At 33.0% G+C, this 21,340-nt stretch overlaps 2 protein-coding genes across 2 annotated transcripts; one reads left to right on the plus strand and one right to left on the minus strand.

Annotated features, from left to right (window-relative positions):
• The first annotated feature begins 14,908 nt into the window (after nucleotides 1-14,908).
• On the plus strand, nucleotides 14,909-18,544 carry LOC104770318 (mechanosensitive ion channel protein 9). Its single transcript, XM_010494721.2, has 6 exons — nucleotides 14,909-15,077; nucleotides 15,554-17,024; nucleotides 17,103-17,226; nucleotides 17,382-17,675; nucleotides 17,777-17,979; nucleotides 18,121-18,544. Exons 2-6 carry the CDS (start codon nucleotides 15,646-15,648, stop codon nucleotides 18,359-18,361), a joined length of 2,241 nt encoding a protein of 746 aa, XP_010493023.1. The 5' UTR covers nucleotides 14,909-15,077; nucleotides 15,554-15,645; the 3' UTR covers nucleotides 18,362-18,544.
• An 85-nt stretch (nucleotides 18,545-18,629) lies between these two features.
• On the minus strand, nucleotides 18,630-21,137 carry LOC104770319 (thermospermine synthase ACL5). The gene is made up of 9 exons (XM_010494723.3): nucleotides 20,705-21,137; nucleotides 20,553-20,619; nucleotides 20,306-20,400; nucleotides 19,935-20,037; nucleotides 19,754-19,842; nucleotides 19,502-19,658; nucleotides 19,335-19,410; nucleotides 19,059-19,254; nucleotides 18,630-18,955 (listed from the first exon to the last, which is right to left on the minus strand). The coding sequence occupies exons 1-9, from the start codon at nucleotides 20,857-20,859 to the stop codon at nucleotides 18,874-18,876; spliced, it is 1,020 nt and encodes a 339-aa protein (XP_010493025.1). The 5' UTR covers nucleotides 20,860-21,137; the 3' UTR covers nucleotides 18,630-18,873.
• Nucleotides 21,138-21,340: the final 203 nt, after the last annotated feature.

The raw sequence follows: 21,340 nt of genomic DNA on the forward strand, positions 1-21,340 counted from the left end.
CTTCATTTCTAACCCAAAAGAATAAAGTTCTTAGGATTTTGAGGGAGTTATATATTTTTCCATGTAATCATATATATATGAAACTGATATGATTAAAAGTTATATCCATAGATAGAGTTTACATAGCCTAAAAGCATTATAGAAAGGAGAAAAAAATAATTTTTCTTATATAAATATCTTATCTTAAAACATTTAATCATACAACATTAAGCCATCTATATGGTTTTGGTAACAGAAACACAATGGGCCCACAAATCATCTCTTTTTTTCAAATATTGGGCTTCACGTGCAATCAAACTAGGTCTATCGGCAATATATTTGATAAGTGTATCATGACATTCTTTTCCTTCTGTCACAAGCTCCTTGCAGCAAGCATCTGAGACGACTCCATTCATGAAAACTTGAGCTATTGCATCCAATGCACATTTTGGGCTAATCTTGACAACACATTGATTCCACAGTGTTTTTGGTTCGCTTACTTCTACAGCAAATGATGGGATGTGTTCACTCATCGTAAAAAGGATCACCACAAGAAACACCAAAGACATATTAAGTTTTGCCATTTTTATATGTTTTTAAACTTTTAATTTTTTTTTTCTTTTTGGTGAAGGAAAAAAAGAACTTTTAGTTTATATTTTATTCTCCGATTGAATATACTTACTCTATTTATAGATATGAATGATAGTCTTAAAACATGAAATTTATTTTGATACAGTTATTTCTTTTATTACATTTATTAAGCTTTAATTTAGCTATTTGGTTATAAACTTATATATCAAACAATCAAAAGCGTTGATTTGTAAATATTTACTTTACCTTTAAAACATATCAAAAAGTATACTTTTAAAATAATTTTCTACAGTAAATTATATTTTAATTTATATAACCGATTATATGATCTTAAATGCTACCCAAGTTCTTGAACATACCGTTTTGTATTTAGTAGGCATAGGAGAGTTTTAGTTCTTCGAAAGAGAAAGTTTTCCCTACCATTATTGGCTTTGAATTTGTATTTCTCTTATGGATTTTCTGGTTCATTTCGCTAGCCTTAAGAGTTTTTCATTTTGTTTTGTTTATGTAGACTAACAAAATGTATATTCTACACAATGTAGAGTGTGAAAAAAAAACTTATATATCCTAGTGTGTCTGGAGACCAGGCTGGTTTGGGTGACGGCAGGGCGGATGGGCCCGGTGTCGGTCACGGTGTTGCCCCGGGTGTGGGGGTTGCAGCAGGAGGTGCTCCAGGCAGGGAGGATGTCTTGATGGACTTGCTAGCTCAGGTTTTGCAGCGACTTCCAGCAGTAGTGCCGCCAGTGGTTGGTGGGCAGGATCCAGTGGTGCCGCCAGTGGTTGGTGGGCAGGTTCCAGTAGTGCCGCCAGTGGTTGGTGGGCAGGTTCCAGCGGTGCAGCCTGTGGCGGGTTTGCAGGCAGGTGTGCAGCCGGGGGCCGAGGTAGTGGATGCTCAGTATGTGCGGATGATGGAGCAGCTGCGGCAAGCGGGCCCAGGGGAGGTGATTCGCAGGAGTACCGTCGAGTGTGTTATCATTGCGGGGAGGAAGGGCATATCAGGCCTTTCTGTCCTAAGAGGAGGCAGATCATGGAGGTTGCGGCGCAGTCGAAGGGAGGACCGGATGTCCATTCCGGCGCTTAGTTTTAGCTTTTGTTTTCTTTCTTTCATTATGTATTTTCATTTGGAGTTGTAAACGATTATTGCATTTGAGGTTCTAATAAAAGTTGGAGTTCTTTGGTTTTGGGAATTGTGAAACCAGTGGAAAGGAAATAGCTCGGGAATTCTATAAATGGAAAGTTTCCATAAATAGAATGTCATTATAAAAGGGAAGTTTCTAAAAATGTGAAGCTTTATGAATAGTTAAAGCTTGCCTAATAATGGACAGAGTTGAGGTAGATCTAGTTGGGGGATACTCGATGACATCAGACTTGTTTGCTCAAGATTGTGTGGGCCCAACTCATGTGATACCGATAGCTCGATGGACTTTGTGGCCAGAGAGTGGGAGTGGTATGTTTGCTTCGGATGACGATCCGAGAGCGGGATTATGAGACTCCCTGGATACCGTAGTTGTGAGCCGCGGCTCGGCAGTGAGCCGGTATGTCTCGAGGGTTGCAACCCGAGAGCGGGGGGAGTGGGCGTGTGAGACTCCCTGGATACCGTAGCTGTAGGCTATGGCCTGGCAGTGAGCCGGTATGACTCGAAGGTTGCGACCTGAGAGCGGGGGGAGTGTGAGTGACTTGCTGGATGCCGTAGCTTAAGGTGGTTAGCCTGATAGCGAGCCGGCATGATTCGTTGGTTGCGACCACGGACGGGGAAGCACTGAGTTGTGAGCAAATAATGTCTAGGATGTGAGTATATTGACTAGAGGGAGACCTCATGGTTCAGTCGGAGGTGTGCGGGCTGTTGCGACAGTTGCACGGGAAACCTTGACTGGCGGTGTTCAGTCCGGTCGGAGGACGTGCGGGCCGTGTTGACGGTGGCACTGAGGTCCTTGATGGATGGACGGTGCTGTGGGATTCGAGGACGAATCCTTATAAGTGGGGGAGAATTGTAACATCCGCGAACCGGATTATGCGGTTTTGGTAGGAGTGTCGATCGACACCCTTGTGGCATCGATCGACAACACTATTTCTGGGTTCGTCGGGTTTGTTTTAATTCGCGATTTTGGTTTGGTTGGTTTGGTTTAGTTAACTAAACCGAGTATATAAGTGGAGAAGCGTCAAATTAAGGGTTTTAGGGTGTCTGGTCGCCGTTTGCAGAGATAGAGGGAGAGGAGAGAGCCTATTGTGGTGTGAAGGAGATTAAAGGAGAAAGAGCAGAATCGTTAGGGTTTGGGAGGAAATAGTTTCGGCGTATCAAATCGTTCTCAAAGTTTCGTGAGTCACGTTTTCTCAGACGCGAGTTGGAACCATCGGGGATTGTAATTGAGATCGTGGTCTCGTCTGGTTTCTGATCGTGCTGAAATTTTGTGGGCAGCTTCGTGACGTCTAGCGATAGCTTTTCACCGGAGCGATTTGGTAGTTAACGGTTGGTTTTCATTTTAGGGTTTCGTCTTTGAGACTGTTCTTTTCTGATGTTTCTGTCCAGTTTTGCTATAAGTCGTTTTTGGTTGTGTGGCTTGTTGTAGGGCGTTTCTGGGCTGTTTCAGACGTTAGGAGGGTCTCAACTGGTTGTATTGGTTGTTATAATCAGTTGATAAGGTGAGTGCATGACCATGGCTTATCTAAGCCTGAGAATCCTTTGTTTGCTTGATTTGTTGTGTTTTGTGGTGTTGTTCTTGCTTGTGGTGGTTGTGTTATGGTTATTATAGGTTCCTAAGGCTTTTGGGAGAGTTTGGGACAGATTGTAAGCGGATTGGAACGGAGGTTCGTCGTTCGGATTCGTGCAGTTCGCGTCTGCGAAGGGAGTGTCGATCGACACCAGTTAGGGGTCGGTCGACACCATGTTTGGCCAGTGTCGATCGACACCTCTCTGGTGTCGGTCGACACCAAGTTGCTTGTTTCGTGATTTTTTCCTGGTTTGTTTGTGTTTGGTTGTCATTTGTTAAGCATTGGTTTCTCAATTGCTTGTGTGTATAGCCCAGTAGATGGGAGGATTGCCTCACTAAGTATTTGTGATAATACTTACGCATCTCAATTGTTGTTTGTGGTGTGCAGGTTTGTGTTGTGGAATCATGGCGATGAGGAGGAGGATGATCTAGGGTCTCGTTTGTGTGTTGTTGGTCTTTGCTATATTGTTTATGATGGAACCTTGGTTAGAGATATGTTAGGTTGATGGATAGGATGCTTAGGATTGTTATTGTATTGAGGTTGTAATGGTTCTGTATGGTTCGTATGTTTCCGCTGTGTGTATTGGTTGTTATTGGTTTAAAGAGGAGTTGTGATTTGGGTTGGTCTAGTTAAGTAGTATGGACTGCTTAATTATATTGTATTTATTATTATTATTAAAAAAAAAAAAAAAAACGGGTCGGGATGTTTCAAGTTACATATAAATTTTTTTCCTCTTCATTTCTAACCCAAAAGAATAAAGTTCTTAGGATTTTGAGGGAGTTATATACTTTTCCATGTAATCATATATATATATATAACTGATATAATTAAAAGTTTTATCCATAGATAGAGTTTATATAGCCTAAAAGCATTATAGAAAGGAGAAAAAAATAGTTTTACTTATATAAATGTCTTATCTTAAAACATTTAATCATTCAACATTAAGCCATCTATAAGGTTTTGGTAACAGAAACACAATGGGCCCACAAATCATCTCTTTTTTTCAAATATTGGGCTTCACGTGCAATCAAACTAGGTCTATCGGCAATATATTTGATAAGTGTATCATGACATTCTTTTCCTTCTGTCACAAGCTCCTTGCAGCAAGCATCTGAGACGACTCCATTCATGAAAACTTGAGCTATTGCATCCAATGCACATTTTGGGCTAATCTTGACAACACATTGATTCCACAGTGTTTTTGGTTCGCTTACTTCTATAGCAAATGATGGGATGTGTTCACTCATCGTAACAAGGATCACCACAAGAAACACCAAAGACATGTTAAGTTTTGCCATTTTTATATGTTTTTAATTTTTTTTTTCTTTTTGGTGAAGGAAAAAAAGAACTTTTAGTTTATATTTTATTCTCCGATTGAATATACTTACTCTATTTATAGATATGAATGATAGTCTTAAAACATGAAATTTATTTTGATACAGTTATTTCTTTTATTACATTTATTAAGCTTTAATTTAGCTATTTGGTTATAAACTTATATATCAAACAATCAAAAGCGTTGATTTGTAAATATTTACTTTACCTTTAAAACATATCAAAAAGTATACTTTTAAAATAATTTTCTAAAGTAAATTATATTTTAATTTATATAACCGATTATATGATCTTAAATGCTACCCAAGTTCTTGAACATACCGTTTTGCATTTAGTAGGCATAGGAGAGTTTTAGTTCTTCGAAAGAGAAAGTTTTCCCTACCATTATTGGCTTTGAATTTGTATTTCTCTTATGGATTTTCTGGTTCATTTCGCTAGCGTTAAGAGTTTTTCATTTTGTTTTGTTTATGTAGACTAACAAAATGTATATTCTACACAATGTAGAGTGTGAAAAAAAAATTGTGCAATCACAGTTATGTCTAACATTAAGGGTATAGGACTTTTATCTCACAACTTCATCAATATTAAGATTTTTATAATAATTTTATTGAGATCTTTCAATATTTAGCTATGTATATTTTTAATATAATTTTTCTTCACATATAGTTATTTCTCCGTTTCTAAGCAAGACTGTCTATTTATATTTATCCATGACTAGTAATTTATAGTATTTTTTTTTATTGTAGGTAATTTTTTTTTGACATGTCTAGTTACATAAAAACAATTTTCCTCTTCATTTCTAACCCAAAAGAATAAAGTTCTTATGATTTTGAGGGAGTTATATACTTTTCCATGTAATCATATATAAATAAAACTGATATAATTAAAAGTTTTATCCATAGATAGAGTTTACATAGCCTAAAAGCATTATAGAAAGGAGAAAAAAATAATTTTACTTATATAAATGTCTTATCTTAAAACATTTAATCATACAACATTAAGCCATCTATAAGGTTTTGGTAACAGAAACACAATGGGCCCACAAATCATCTCTTTTTTTCAAATATTGGGCTTCACGTGCAATCAAACTAGGTCTATCGGCAATATATTTGATAAGTGTATCATGACATTCTTTTCCTTCTGTCACAAGCTCCTTGCAGCAAGCATCTGAGACGACTCCATTCATGAAAACTTGAGCTATTGCATCCAATGCACACTTTGGGCTAATCTTGACAACACATTGATTCCACAGTGTTTTTGGTTCGCTTACTTCTACAGCAAATGATGGGATGTGTTCACTCATCGTAACAAGGATCACCACAAGAAACACCAAAGACATGTTAAGTTTTCCCATTTTTAGATGTTTTTAAACTTTTAAATTTTTTTTTTCTTTTTGGTGAAGGAAAAAAAAAACTTTTAGTTTATATTTTATTCTCCCATTGAATATACTTACTCTATTTATAGATATGAATGATAGTCTTAAAACATGAAATTTATTTAGATACAGTTATTTCTTTTATTACATTTATTAAGCTTTAATTTAGCTATTTGGTTATAAACTTATATATCAAACAATCAAAAGCGTTGATTTGTAAATATTTACTTTACCTTTAAAACATATTAAAAAGTATACTTGTAAAATAATTTTCTATAGTAAATTATATTTTAATTTATATAACCGATTATATGATCTTAAATGCTACCCAAGTAATTGAACATACCGTTTTGCATTTAGTAGGCATAGGAGAGTTTTTGTTCTTCGAAAGAGAAAGTTTTCCCTACCATTATTGCCTTTGAATTTGTGTTTCTCTTATGGATTTTCTGGTTCATTTCGCTAGCCTTAAGAGTTTTTCATTTTGTTTTGTTTATGTAGAGTAACAAAATGTATATTGTAAACAATTTAGAGTGTGAAAAAAAAATTGTGCAATCACAGTTATGTCTAACCTTAAGGGTATAGGACTTTTATCTCACAACTTTGTCTATATTAAGATTTTTATCATAATTTTATTGAGATCTTTCAATATTTAGCTATGTATATTTTTAATGTAATTTCTCTTCACATATAGTTATTTCTCCGTTTCTAAGCAAGACTGTCTATTTATATTTATCCATGACTAGTAATTTATAGTATTTTTTTTATTGTAGGTAATTTTTTTTGACATGTCTAGTTACATATAAATTTTTTCCTCTTCATTTCTAACCCAAAAGAATAAAGTTCTTAGGATTTTGAGGGAGTTATATACTTTTCCATGTAATCATATATATATAAAACTGATATAGTTAAAAGTTTTATCCATAGATAGAGTTTATATAGCCTAAAAGCATTATAGAAAGGAGAAAAAAATAATTTTACTTATATAAATGTCTTATCTTAAAACATTTAATCATACAACATTAAGCCATCTATAAGGTTTTGGTAACAGAAACACAATGGGCCCACAAATCATCTCTTTTTTCAAATATTGGGCTTCACGTGCAATCAAACTAGGTCTATCGGCAATATATTTGATAAGTGTATCATGACATTCTTTTCCTTCTGTCACAAGCTCCTTGCAGCAAGCATCTGAGATGACTCCATTCATGAAAACTTGAGCTATTGCATCCAATGCACACTTTGGGCTAATCTTGACAACACATTGATTCCACAGTGTTTTTGGTTTGCTTACTTCTACACCAAATGATGGGATGTGTTCACTCATCGTAACAAGGATCACCACAAGAAACACCAAAGACATGTTAAGTTTTCCCATTTTTATATGTTTTTAAACTTTTAAATTTTTTATTTTCTTTTTGGTGAAGGAAAAAAAAAACATTTAGTTTATATTTTATTCTCCGATTGAATATACTTACTCTATTTATAGATATGAATGATAGTCTTAAAACATGAAATTTATTTAGATACAGTTATTTTTTTTATTACATTTATTAAGCTTTAATTTAGCTATTTGGTTATAAACTTATATATCAAACAAGCGTTGATTTGTAAATATTTACTTTACCTTTAAAACGTATTAAAAAGTATACTTGTAAAATAATTTTCTACAGTAAATTATATTTTAATTTATATAACCAATTATATGATCTTAAATGCTACCTAAGTAATTGAACATACCGTTTTGCATTTAGTAGGCGTAGGAGAGTTTTTGTTCTTCGAAAGAGAAAGTTTTCCCTACCATTATTGCCTTTGAATTTGTGTTTCTCTTATGGATTTTCTGGTTCATTTCGCTAGCCTTAAGAGTTTTTCATTTTGTTTCGTTTATGTAGACTAACAAAATGTATATTGTACACAATTTAGAGTGTGAAAAAAAAAATTGTGCAATCACAGTTATGTCTAACCTTAAGGGTATAAGACATTTATCTCACAACTTTGTCTATATTAAGATTTTTATCATAATTTTATTGAGATCTTTCAATATTTAGCTATGTATATTTTTAATGTAATTTCTCTTCACATATAGTTATTTCTCCGTTTCTAAGCAAGACTGTCTATTTATATTTATCCATGACTATTAATTTATAGTATTTATTTTATTGTAGGTAATTTTTTTTTGACATGTCTAGTTACATATAATTTTTTTTCCTCTTCATTTCTAACCCAAAAGAATAAAGTTCTTAGGATTTTGAGGGAGTTATATACTTTTCCATGTAATCATATATATATAAAACTGATATAATTAAAAGTTTTATCCATAGATAGAGTTTACATAGCCTAAAAGCATTATAGAAAGGAGAAAAAAATAATTTTACTTATATAAATGTCTTATCGTAAAACATTTAATCATACAACTTCAAGCCATCTATAAGGTTTTGGTAACAGAAACACAATGGGCCCACAAATCATCTTTTTTTTTCAAATATTGGGCTTCACGTGCAATCAAACTAGGTCTATCGGCAATATATTTGATAAGTGTATCATGACATTCTTTTCCTTCTGTCACAAGCTCCTTGCAGCAAGCATCTGAGACGACTCCATTCATGAAAACTTGAGCTATTGCATCCACTGCACACTTTGGGCTAATCTTGACAACACATTGATTCCACAGTGTTTTTGGTTCGCTTACTTCTACAGCAAATGATGGGATGTGTTCACTCATCGTAACAAGGATCACCACAAGAAACACCAAAGACATGTTAAGTTTTCCCATTTTTATATGTTTTTAAACTTTTAAATTTTTTTTTTCTTTTTGGTGAAGGAAAAAAAAAACTTTTAGTTTATATTTTATTCTCCGATTGAATATACTTACTCTATTTATAGATATGAATGATAGTCTTAAAACATGAAATTTATTTAGATACAGTTATTTCTTTTATTACATTTATTAAGCTTTAATTTAGCTATTTGGTTATAAACTTATATATCAAACAATCAAAAGCGTTGATTTGTAAATATTTACTTTACCTTTAAAACATATTAAAAAGTATACTTGTAAAATAATTTTCTACAGTAAATTATATTTTAATTTATATAACCGATTATATGATCTTAAATGCTACCCAAGTAATTGAACATACCGTTTTGCATTTAGTAGGCATAGGAGAGTTTTTGTTCTTCGAGAGAGAAAGTTTTCTCTACCATTATTGCCTTTGAATTTGTGTTTCTCTTATGGATTTTCTGGTTCATTTCGCTAGCTTTAAGAGTTTTTCATTTTGTTTTGTTTATGTAGACTAACAAAATGTATATTGTACACAATTTAGAGTGTGAAAAAAAATTGTGCAATCACAGTTATGTCTAACCTTAGGGGTATAGGACTTTTATCTCACAACTTTGTCTATATTAAGATTTTTATCATAATTTTATTGAGATCTTTCAATATTTAGCTATGTATATTTTTAATGTAATTTCTCTTCACATATAGTTATTTCTCCGTTTCTAAGCAAGACTGTCTATTTATATTTATCCATGACTAGTAATTTATAGTATTTTTTTTATTGTAGGTAATTTTTTTTGACATGTCTAGTTACATATAAATTTTTTCCTCTTCATTTCTAACCCAAAAGAATAAAGTTCTTAGGATTTTGAGGGAGTTATATACTTTTCCATGTAATCATATATATATAAAACTGATATAGTTAAAAGTTTTATCCATAGATAGAGTTTATATAGCCTAAAAGCATTATAGAAAGGAGAAAAAAATAATTTTACTTATATAAATGTCTTATCTTAAAACATTTAATCATACAACATTAAGCCATCTATAAGGTTTTGGTAACAGAAACACAATGGGCCCACAAATCATCTCTTTTTTTCAAATATTGGGCTTCACGTGCAATCAAACTAGGTCTATCGGCAATATATTTGATAAGTGTATCATGACATTCTTTTCCTTCTGTCACAAGCTCCTTGCAGCAAGCATCTGAGACGACTCCATTCATGAAAACTTGAGCTATTGCATCCAATGCACACTTTGGGCTAATCTTGACAACACATTGATTCCACAGTGTTTTTGGTTCGCTTACTTCTACAGCAAATGATGGGATGTGTTCACTCATCGTAACAAGGATCACCACAAGAAACACCAAAGACATGTTAAGTTTTCCCATTTTTATATGTTTTTAAACTTTTAAATTTTTTTTTTCTTTTTGGTGAAGGAAAAAAAAAAACTTTTAGTTTATATTTTATTCTCCGATTGAATATACTTACTCTATTTATAGATATGAATGATAGTCTTAAAACATGAAATTTATTTAGATACAGTTATTTCTTTTATTACATTTATTAAGCTTTAATTTAGCTATTTGGTTATAAACTTATATATCAAACAATCAAAAGCGTTGATTTGTAAATATTTACTTTACCTTTAAAACATATTAAAAAGTATACTTGTAAAATAATTTTCTACAGTAAATTATATTTTAATTTATATAACTGATTATATGATCTTAAATGCTACCCAAGTAATTGAACATACCGTTTTGCATTTAGTAGGCATAGGAGAGTTTTTGTTCTTCGAAAGAGAAAGTTTTCCCTACCATTATTGCCTTTGAATTTGTCTTTCTCTTATGGATTTTCTGGTTCATTTCGCTAGCCTTAAGAGTTTTTCATTTTGTTTTGTTTATGTAGACTAACAAAATGTATATTGTACACAATTTAGAGTGTGAGAAAAAAATTGTGTAATCACAGTTATGTCTAACCTTAAGGGTATAGGACTTTTATCTCACAACTTTGTCTATATTAATATTTTTATCATAATTTTATTGAGATCTTTCAATATTTAGCTATGTATATTTTTAATGTAATTTCTCTTCACATATAGTTATTTCTCCGTTTCTAAGCAAGACTGTCTATTTATATTTATCCATGACTATTAATTTATAGTATTTATTTTATTGTAGGTAATTTTTTTTTGACATGTCTAGTTACATATAGATTTTTTTCCTCTTCATTTCTAACCCAAAAGAATAAAGTTCTTAGGATTTTGAGGGAGTTATATACTTTTCCATGTAATCATATATATATATATATAACTGATATAATTAAAAGTTTTATCCATAGATAGAGTTTACATAGCCTAAAGGCATTATAGAAAGGAGAAAAAAATAATTTTACTTATATAAATGTCTTATCTTAAAACATTTAATCATACAACATTAAACCATCTATAAAGTTTTGGTAACAGAAACACAATGGGCCCACAAATCATCTCTTTTTTTCAAATATTGGGCTTCACGTGCAATCAAACTAGGTCTATCGGCAATATATTTGATAAGTGTATCATGACATTCTTTTCCTTCTGTCACAAGCTCCTTGCAGCAAGCATCCGAGACGACTCCATTCATGAAAACTTGAGCTATTGCATCCAATGCACACTTTGGGCTAATCTTGACAACACACTGATTCCACAGTGTTTTTGGTTCGCTTACTTCTACAGCAAATGATGGGATGTGTTCACTCATCGTAACAAGGATCACCACAAGAAACACCAAAGACATGTTAAGTTTTCCCATTTTTATATGTTTTTAAACTTTTAAAATTTTTTTTCTTTTTGGTGAAGGAAAAAAAGAACTTTTAGTTTATATTTTATTCTCCAATTGAATATACTTACTCTATTTATAGATATGAATTATAGTCTTAAAACATGAAATTTATTTAGATACAGTTATTTCTTTTATTACATTTATTAAGCTTTAATTTAGCTATTTGGTTATAAACTTATATATCAAACAATCAAAAGCGTTGATTTGTAAATATTTACTTTACCTTTAAAATATATTAAAAAGTATACTTTTAAAATAATTTTCTACAGTAAATTATATTTTAATTTATATAACCGATTATATGATCTTAAATGCTACCCAATTTATTGAACATACCGTTTTGCATTTAGTAGGCATAGGAGATTCTTCGAAAGAGAAAGTTTTCCCTACCATTATTGGCTTTGAATTTGTGTTTCTCTTATGAATTTTTTGGTTCATTTCGCTAGCCTTAGGAGTTTTTCATTTTGTTTTGTTTATGTAGACTAACAAAATGTATATTGTACACAATTTAGAGTGTGAAAAAAAAATTGTGCAATCACAGTTATGTCTAACCTTAAGGGTATAAGACTTTTATCTCACAACTTCGTCTATATTAAGATTTTTATAATAATTTTATTGAGATCTTTCAATATTTAGCTATGTATATTTTTAATGTAATTTCTCTTCACATATAGTTATTTCTCCGTTTCTAAGCAAGACTGTCTATTTATATTTATCCATGACTAGTAATTATAGTGTTTTTTTTTATTGTAGGTAATTTTTTTTTGACATGTCTAGTTACATAAAAATTTGGTTTCTCTTCATTCCTAACCCAAAAGAATAAAGTTCTTAGGATTTTAAGGGAGTTATATACTTTTCCATGTAATCATATATATATGAAACTGATATAATTAAAAGTTTTATCCATAGATAGAGTTTACATAGCCTAAAAGCATTATAAAAAAGAGAAAAAAATTATTTTACTTATATAAATATCTTATCTTAAAACATTTAATCATACAACATTAAGCCATCTATAAGGTTTTGGTAACAGAAACACAATGGGCCCACAAATCATCTCTTTTTTCAAATATTGGGCTTCACGTGCAATCAAACTAGGTCTATCGGCAATATATTTGACAAGTGTGTCATGACATTCTTTTCCTTCTGTCACAAGCTCCTTGCAGCAAGCATCCGAGACAAATCCATTCATGAAAACTTGAGCTATTGCATCCAATGCACACTTTGGGCTAATCTTGACAACACATTGATTACACAGTGTTTTTGGTTCGCTTACTTCTACAGCAAATGATGGGATGTGTTCACTCATCGTAACAAGGATCACCACAAGAAATACCAAAGACATGTTAAGTTTTCCCATTTTTATATGTTTTAAACTTTAAAAAAATTTCTTTTTTTTGGTGAAGGAAAAAAAGAACTTTTAGTTTATATTTTATTCTCCAATTGAATATACTTACTCTATTTATAGATATGAATGATAGTCTTAAAACATGAAATTTATTTAGATACAATTATTTCTTTTATTACATTTATTAAGCTTTAATTTAGCTATTTGGTTATAAACTTATATATCAAACAATCTAAAGCGTTGATTTGTAAATATTTACTTTACCTTTAAAACATATCAAAAAGTATACTTTTAAAATAATTTTCTTCAGTAAATTATATTTTAACTTATATAACCGATTATATGATCTTAAATGCTACCCAAGTTCTTGAACATACCGTTTTGCAATTTAGTAGGCATAGGAGAGTTTTAGTTCTTCGAAAGAGAAAATTTACCCTACCATTATTGGCTTTGAATTTGTGTTTCTCTTATGGATTTTCTGGTTCATTTTGCTAACCTTAGAGTTTTTCATTTTTTTTTTGTTTATGTAGACTAACAAAATGTATATTCTACACAATATAGAGTGTGAAAAAAAAATTGTGCAATCACAGTTATGTCTAACCTTAAGGGTATAGGACTTCTATCTCACAACTTCATCTATATTAAGATTTTTATAATAATTTTATTGAGATCTTTCAATATTTAGCTATGTATATTTTTAAAAATATAATTTCTCTTCACATATAGTTATTTCTCCGTTTCTAAGCAAGACTGTCTATTTATATTTATCCATGACTAGTAATTATAGTGTTTTTTTTATTGTATGTAATTTTTTTTTGACAAGTCTAGTTACATATAAATTTTTTTCTCTTCATTTCTAACCCAAATGTGTATTTGTCACACTCACATGTATATATTAGAAATTTTAGATCCGATCTAGCAAAAAGTTTGAATAATTCGATAAATTAAATTCACTTTCGACTTGTGTCTCTAATTAAATTAACGCCAAATCTTATGATCATATTTACCCCGATATAAGGATCGAGCACTCTCATAAGAAATATATTCAAGACTTGCCATCTTATACGAGAAAAACCTTTTTGTCATATACAAGAAAACTTTATTTTGTATATATATATATACATTTCTATCTAATCTACTACACTTAACGACGAAAATGAAATGCATGAAATATCGCAGTAGCTAGTAACTAGTAGGATATTACATTAATGTAGTAAATATATATATATATATATATATAATCTATGCATTGAAGTTATTTAGTACTATCTTTTTCGTCGTACTAGCTAGTAGCATTAAAAAAAATAAGTTCGATCATGAATAATTCATTTTCTAATTGGCTCGATGCGAGTTATTTTAAATATATTCTGCCGTGCACGTTAAAATCATGGTAAGAAGGTAGTAGTTTATGTTACTCAGAAACAATATAAAATGTTGATTTTTCATCGAAATACCAAATTCGTTGTTATCGAATATCGCTCTATTCAATACTGTATTTCCATTGTTGATACTAACGGTAAAACCAAGGACTGTATATATTCTTGCTGTCGCCTACTCACCTTTGTTTTTCTACCTAGTATTATAATTATACTATATGATTTTTGTTGGCAATTTAAGATTTGATAGTAGCCACGACCATTATTAAGCAGCTGTAGCAATTATGCGGTAACCTTCTCCTTTTATTGCTCACTAAAACTGTGTTGTCTTCTACGTTCCATGTTCTTTTTTTTACGTAGAGCACATGCAAATCATTTTAGCTAAATTAAATGACTTTGAATTTTCAATAGTCTTTTTTTTTTTTGAAGAATAATGTTTTCTATACCACTACTTAAAAGAAACGAAAAATATGTCAATAAAGTTGTTTTTAATAAGGCTTTGTGTATTCAAATCTTAAACGTTATCAAGTATCAACTTTGTCATTGGGAAGCATAAAACTTTATTTTTATTGGAATCCCGTCCACTCTGAGATCCACGTGATTGTTTATATTTAATTATGGCCAATTTGTTTTCTGTCTGCATTACTCTGGAACTAGTATTATTTTTTTCTTATTCAACTGATTTGTTTGGTTTATAAAATGCACTTGGAGTTCGCATTTAGCGAAGCTGAACTAAAGTTTCAAGATCAATCCTTCCTCGGGCGGTAAGTGTCCTTGTACAACTCTTCTGCTCTTTTCCCTTTCTGGTACTTTTTCTGGTACTTTTTTTTTTACTTATTGAAGCTTCTAAAACTTTGTAGTTCTTCTTTTTTGGTCCACCAAAAGATAGGATACAGAGTTCCCATACCTGCTCTGTTTTCTAGCTGAGTAGTACTGCTCGTTTCCTTTATTTTTCTATGAATGTACACCTATTTGTTTTGGGAAAGTACTGTTTACTTAAGAACAAATGATCTTTCTTGCAGATCTCTTTTCTAGCCTTGTAGAGTTTGGTTTATGTTTTAAGGTTAACTTTCAGATAGCTAGAGGCTCCGAAGTAGGTCAACTTAAAAATATATATAAGTGAAAACTTTGTCCAACGGTGTTAAGCATTTGTTAAAATCAATCTTAGTTCATGTATCTATTTGTGTAAGAGTTTGTGATTAATCTAATCATTACCTCATTTCTACTCTCGTCTTCTTAGGATTTGGTCCAACTTCTGGGCTCTTTTGGGAGCCATTGGAGTCAAACAGCTGCATTAGCAAATTTATTGGTTGGAAGGTGACTTAATTAAGGATGGCAGAGAAGAGAGTCAGTAACGGAGAAGAAGTTGTTATTAATGTATCAGATAAAGAAGAGTCAAAAGACTCAGCAGCATCTCCTTCTTTCAATCCATTGCCTTCACCGGAAGCAGATGCGGTGACTGAGAAATCCAAACCAGTGCCGATAAGCATTCCACCTCCTGATATCTATAAGTTTGCTGGTAGCGTTCATAAGCCGCCTAAAACTCCAAGTCCAAACACTGGAGGTCTAGTTCGGAGGAAGTCTATTTCGAGGTCAGTTTACTCCAAGTCAAAGTCAAGGTTTGGGGAACAACAGTCTTTTAGATACGATCACACTAGAGAGGAAAATGGTGGTGGATCCCTTAGGGAACAGTTTGGTGCTGCTTCATCATTCGCAAGGAATTCTTTTGACAGGGCTTCCCCTAATAACAAATCTAATAGGAGCATTGCGTCAGCTGCAGCACTTAGTAGAGTTGATGAGGATGAAACGGATGAGAATGAGGAAATCTACAAAAAGGTTAAGTTACACCGACGAAAGCGTAGCCGGATGACACCTCTTGCTCTGATTGAGTTGGTACTGTTTTTTGCCATTTTGGCCACTTTGGTTGTGAGTTTAACCGTTGATAAGGTGAACAAGCATAAGATTTGGGGTTTGGAACTTTGGAAATGGTGCGTGCTTGTGATGGTGACACTGAGCGGCCTTTTCCTGACGAATTGGTTCATGCATCTTGCGGTGTTCCTCATAGAAAAGAACTATCTACTCAAGAAAAAAGTGTTGTACTTTGTGCACGGTTTGAAGAAGAATGTTCAAGTCTTCATATGGTTTGCCTTGATTCTGATTGCTTGGGTATGTCTGTTCGATGAAGATGATAAACACTCACGAAAGACCAAGAAGTTTCTCGACTTTATTACTGCAACTATTGTCACCCTTCTCGTCGGGTCAGTTCTTTTCTTGGTGAAGACGTTTGCCTTGAAAGTTCTTGCTTCAAAGTTCAACGTCAGAAACTTCTTTGAGAGGATTCAAGAGTCTGTCTTCCACCAATACGTTCTTCAGACTCTCTCGGGACCTCCGCTTATAGAAGAGGCCGAGAACGTTGGTCGCGTGCCAAGCACGGGACACCTTAGCTTCACGAGCACCAAGAATGGAAAAGTGAAAGACAAGAAAGTGATCGATATGGGAAAGGTTCACAGGATGAAACAAGAGAAGGTCTCTGCTTGGACAATGCGTGTTTTGATAGAAGCCGTGGGAACTTCAGGTATCTCAACCATATCTAGCACTATAGATGAGGTCAACGATAAGAAAGAGAAAACTGATAAAGAGATAACAAATGAGATGGAGGCTGTGGCTGCTGCTTATGATATCTTCAACAATGTTGCTAAGCCTAACCAAAAGTGAGTCGTCATAACACAATACTCTGCTTTCTTTACCCTGTTTCATCATAATCATTTAATTGCTTCTTGATTTTTCAGTTGCATAGAAGAAGACGACCTATTGAGGTTCATGATTAAGGAAGAGGTTGACCTTGTACTCCCATTAATAGATGGTGCTGCTGACACCGGACAAATCACACGCAAGGCTTTTACAGAATGGGTGGTAGCATTCCTCAAACACCCTTAGTTTTGTTGTTCTTTTATATGCTACGTTTTAAGAGTTTATTCGAATTTTTTTACCCTAAAACATAACACATTCATTATGCATATTTGGAGAAGGTGTTATAAGTTTTAAAGTAGGTTTGGTACGTTTGACAGGTCGGTGTTTACCTAAATAGGAAAACTATAGGACATTCACTGAACGACACAAAAACAGCGGTTAAGCAGTTGGACAAACTTATATCTGGAATCCTGACCGTTGTTACATTGATCGTTTGGTTGGTACTTCTGGATATAGCATCGACCAAGATTTTGTTATTGCTCTCGTCACAAGTCCTGGGTCTTGCTTTCATGATCGGAAGCACTTGCAAGAATATCTTTGAATCCTTTATTTTCGTCTTCGTGATGCACCCTTATGACGTCGGAGACCGTTGCGTTGTCGACGGTGTTATGGTAACTAAACTTTCCAAGTTTGGTTTTCTCACTATATATTACTACTAAGTTACAATATCTAAATAATTGAGTTTATCTTCTTTTTTTTCTTGCATTTGAAGTTGTTGGTTGAAGAAATAGATCTTTTAACGACCGTGTTCCTCAAGATTGACAACGAGAAAGTGTTCTATCCAAACTCGGTTTTAATATCGAAACCAATAAGCAACTACTACAGAAGTCCGGATATGGGAGATTATGTCGACTTCGGCATCGCATTCTCAACACCGGCCGAGAAAATCGGCACTCTCAAGGAAAAAATCAAAGAGTAAGTATTATATATGCATATATATTAGAGATCAATATGGATTATATAAGGTTCTTTTTTTTTTTTTATAAGTTGGTCACATGTTAGTTAAGTTTCTCCATATATAAGTCACTTACTAATTTTGTGTGTATATTTGGTCAGATACTTGGTGGCAAACCCACAACATTGGTATCCAGAACCCCTGGTGATGGTGAGGTCGATTGAGAATGTGAACAAGCTGGTATTGAATATACTGGTCCAGCACACCATCAATTTCCAAGTATACGTAGAGAAGAGTTTGAGAAGAACCGCGCTGATCATCGCAATCAAGCGAATTCTCGAGGATCTTGAGATCGACTACACTCTCCTTCCTCAAGATGTTCGTCTCACTGGTCACAACTGATCAGTTCCTTATTTTTTTGCATTTAGTATTATTGTAGTAGTTTCACTTCATTTTCGGTTTAATTGAACTTGATTTGCTTTCGGTTTAGTTTAATTTGATTTGTACTAGTACTTATATGATCTCTCTCTTCTTCTTGAGTCAAAACATTTAAACTCTTAATGCCAGATTTTATTAGAATTCTAATAACGTCCATAAAATACCAACTAAATTTCTAGAACACAATTGGACTTTTTTGGATTTAGTGTGACGAAATTACTAAGCAATATAGTTTTGTTAACCAAACTAAACCGCAATAACTTGAAGGAAGATATAGTTTTGTTAACCAAACTAAACAGGAATAACTTGAGTGAACAAGAAGGAAACGAAAGAAGCTCAAGCAATATAGAAAAAAAGAAAACCGAACCAAAGTAAGACAACGCCCGGTTATGCGCGGAGAAAAGAAACCGGCTTTTTTTTTTGTTTTCTTGTGACATGGAGTTTGGTATGAATCTGAAATTGGACCGGGTTCTTGATCAAATATGCCGGTACGCCACCCCATGACCATGAATGAACCTAGCGTTCTCTTCACTATAGACTTCTGTCTCCTTTTCCAACCTGTCCAATATATTTGGTATCAACTTTTGTAAGTAAATCGATTAATCAATTCTTGTGTGTTAATTAAGGAAAAAAACAGAGATAGAGAAAAAATGGGAATTACGCGAGAGATATGGTTTTGTTGAGTGTAGCAGCAGAGATGAAGGAAGGAGCATTTAAATACATCAACTCTCCTTCAACTCTCTCTTCGATTCTTCGGTCCATTTCATTAACATCAACGTCAAACTCATGGTCTGATGCCATCACCCATCCCCACGTGTCCGCAAATGATGGCACATGTGCTGTGTAAGCCTTCACGTCTGTTTCCATTTCAATCATCAAAAAATAGACCAAATAATGTCTCTACAAGAAACACACAAAAGATGCATCATTGGCTTACACTTGAAGACTTGCTTCATGGTGTTGTAGATTGATGTGAAGACTTCCTTGTGAGTGAATATTCCTGCTGGTCCAGCCTATATTTTTTTTAAAAAAGAAGAGTTATATTTTAGTATTTTTCACGTAAGTTTAAATATTATATATATATATATATAAAAGATGAAAGACCTGGGTGACAAAAATGCCGTTAGGGGTAAGCTTGGGTTTGAGGATGTTTTGGTAGAAGGATTTGGTGTAGAGCTGATAACAAGGTCCACCTTCCACTGGATCAGCTAAATCTCCCACTATGATATCAAACTTCTCTTCTCTTTTCTCCAATTCAGCCCTTTTCACATCCATATTTTATATTTTTATTAGAGAATTAATTATAAAGTCATATTATTAACTCTTGTGTTTTATGTTTTGTTTTAGTTTCCTTACTTTGCATCTTTGATCACAAGTTCAAGCTTCTTGTTACAAAAAGCTTCGCTGTTAACGGTCAGAAATCTTCTGCAAAAATCAACAACTTCCTAGAAAAAAGAACAAAAAAACATGTTTGTTGAGATCATGCATGAGGGAACGTATATGTCTGTTAATACAAGTAGGGAGATAAGAGTTTAACCTGATCAATGTCACACATGACAACTTTCTCGATCGTATTGTGTTTTAGTATTTCTCTTGCAGCAGAACCTTCACCTCCTCCCATTATAAACACAGTCTTGGGGCTAGTTCAAAGAGCAATATGGTTAAGTACATAACTAACTAAAATTCCATTTACAGTTCAAAAACCATGATTATATAAACTGTTTATGTATAATAACTAGAATTTCTTGTATGCGATTTTAGGTGCATTGTGAAAAATACTTTTTTTTTTTTTTGTGAAATTACTAATTAGTTGAATACTTGAAACCTTTTTTATACATTTAAAAAAAAAAAATTATACATACATACATACACAATTAATTTGCAAGTGAAGTAAAATTAAGTACATACTTGGGATGGAAGAGGAGGGCAGGGTGAATCAAACATTCATGATAGATAAACTCATCTCTCTCTGCACTTTGCATTTTGCCGTCGATCACAAGCACCTGTTTTAACTTCATAGTAATTAGTCTCCACTTTATATATATAACTACTCTAATTTTTTTTTGTGATTAATAAAAAAATAACTATACAAAAGAAACATATATATGGAACTTGCAAATAAATAAATAAAAATCAATATTTGACGAAAATGTACCTTTCCGAAACGCTTGGTGTCCAATAAAGCAATATCTTGGTACTCACTAGTTCCTTGATGGAGAACACTGTCAAGAAAATATAAATTAATAAATGATAAGAAAAGAAGCAAAATTAAAATTAAGGGAAAGCGAAGTTGTGACAGAAACGAACCTGTTGAGTGCAAAAGACCACTTGAGATCATCATCGATGGTTTCTTCATACCAATGGCAATCCTGCTGGTTGGAGTGAAGGGTTTGAATGGGTGATGTGTCTTTGTGAATCTCCGGGAACCCATTACCGAACATAATTTCTACGGCTTCACCCATATCCAAGTTGAGAGAGAGAGAGAGAAAGAGTGCGTGAGAGAGAGAGATAGGGAAAAGGAGTGCTAATGCTTGGTGATGGGATATAATTCTATGGAGACAACCTTTGCGTTTTTATAGAATCTTGTTGGTGTGTAGGATTGTAAATATCGTGCGTTATCCACAAGTGAGGGGGAAAATGAAAAAATGTTAGCATGAGTAATGATTACGAAAGATAAAACTCTAAAATCTTCTGCCAGATTTCTGTCGCATGCTTATATTTTTTGCATTTTAACGTTTTCAACACTTCCTCATCGTGACATCATAATTATTAGAGAGATTTATATCGTACTAGTATATATTACTTCTTTTTTTCATGATTTACATCACTTCGATTCATGTATTTTGCTTTCCTCTTTAGTTATCTCGATGATTTCATTTTGGTGTAATTCGTTGTTAGATATGGTATACTTTTGCGTCCTATACAGTATGGGGTAGTAATTTA

This window comes from Camelina sativa, chromosome 20 (genome assembly GCF_030686135.1).
Source record: "Camelina sativa cultivar CO46 ecotype springtype chromosome 20, ASM3068613v1".
Classification (NCBI taxonomy): domain Eukaryota; kingdom Viridiplantae; phylum Streptophyta; class Magnoliopsida; order Brassicales; family Brassicaceae; genus Camelina; species Camelina sativa.

What these genes read in the sequence shown, in the direction of transcription:
- LOC104770319 (XM_010494723.3), bottom strand. Translation starts at nt 20,859, where the DNA reads ATGGGTGAAGCCGTAGAAATTATGTTCGGTAATGGGTTCCCGGAGATT. An exon ending in ACACCAAGCGTTTCGGAAAG is followed by an intron (nt 20,401 to 20,552) that starts GTACATTTTCGT and finishes AAGTTAAAACAG; the next exon opens with GTGCTTGTGATCGACGGCAA. An exon ending in CTTGTGATCAAAGATGCAAA is followed by an intron (nt 19,659 to 19,753) that starts GTAAGGAAACTA and finishes GGATGTGAAAAG; the next exon opens with GGCTGAATTGGAGAAAAGAG.
- LOC104770318 (XM_010494721.2), top strand. Translation starts at nt 15,646, where the DNA reads ATGGCAGAGAAGAGAGTCAGTAACGGAGAAGAAGTTGTTATTAATGTA. An exon ending in GCGTTGTCGACGGTGTTATG is followed by an intron (nt 17,676 to 17,776) that starts GTAACTAAACTT and finishes TTGCATTTGAAG; the next exon opens with TTGTTGGTTGAAGAAATAGA. An exon ending in CTCAAGGAAAAAATCAAAGA is followed by an intron (nt 17,980 to 18,120) that starts GTAAGTATTATA and finishes ATATTTGGTCAG; the next exon opens with ATACTTGGTGGCAAACCCAC.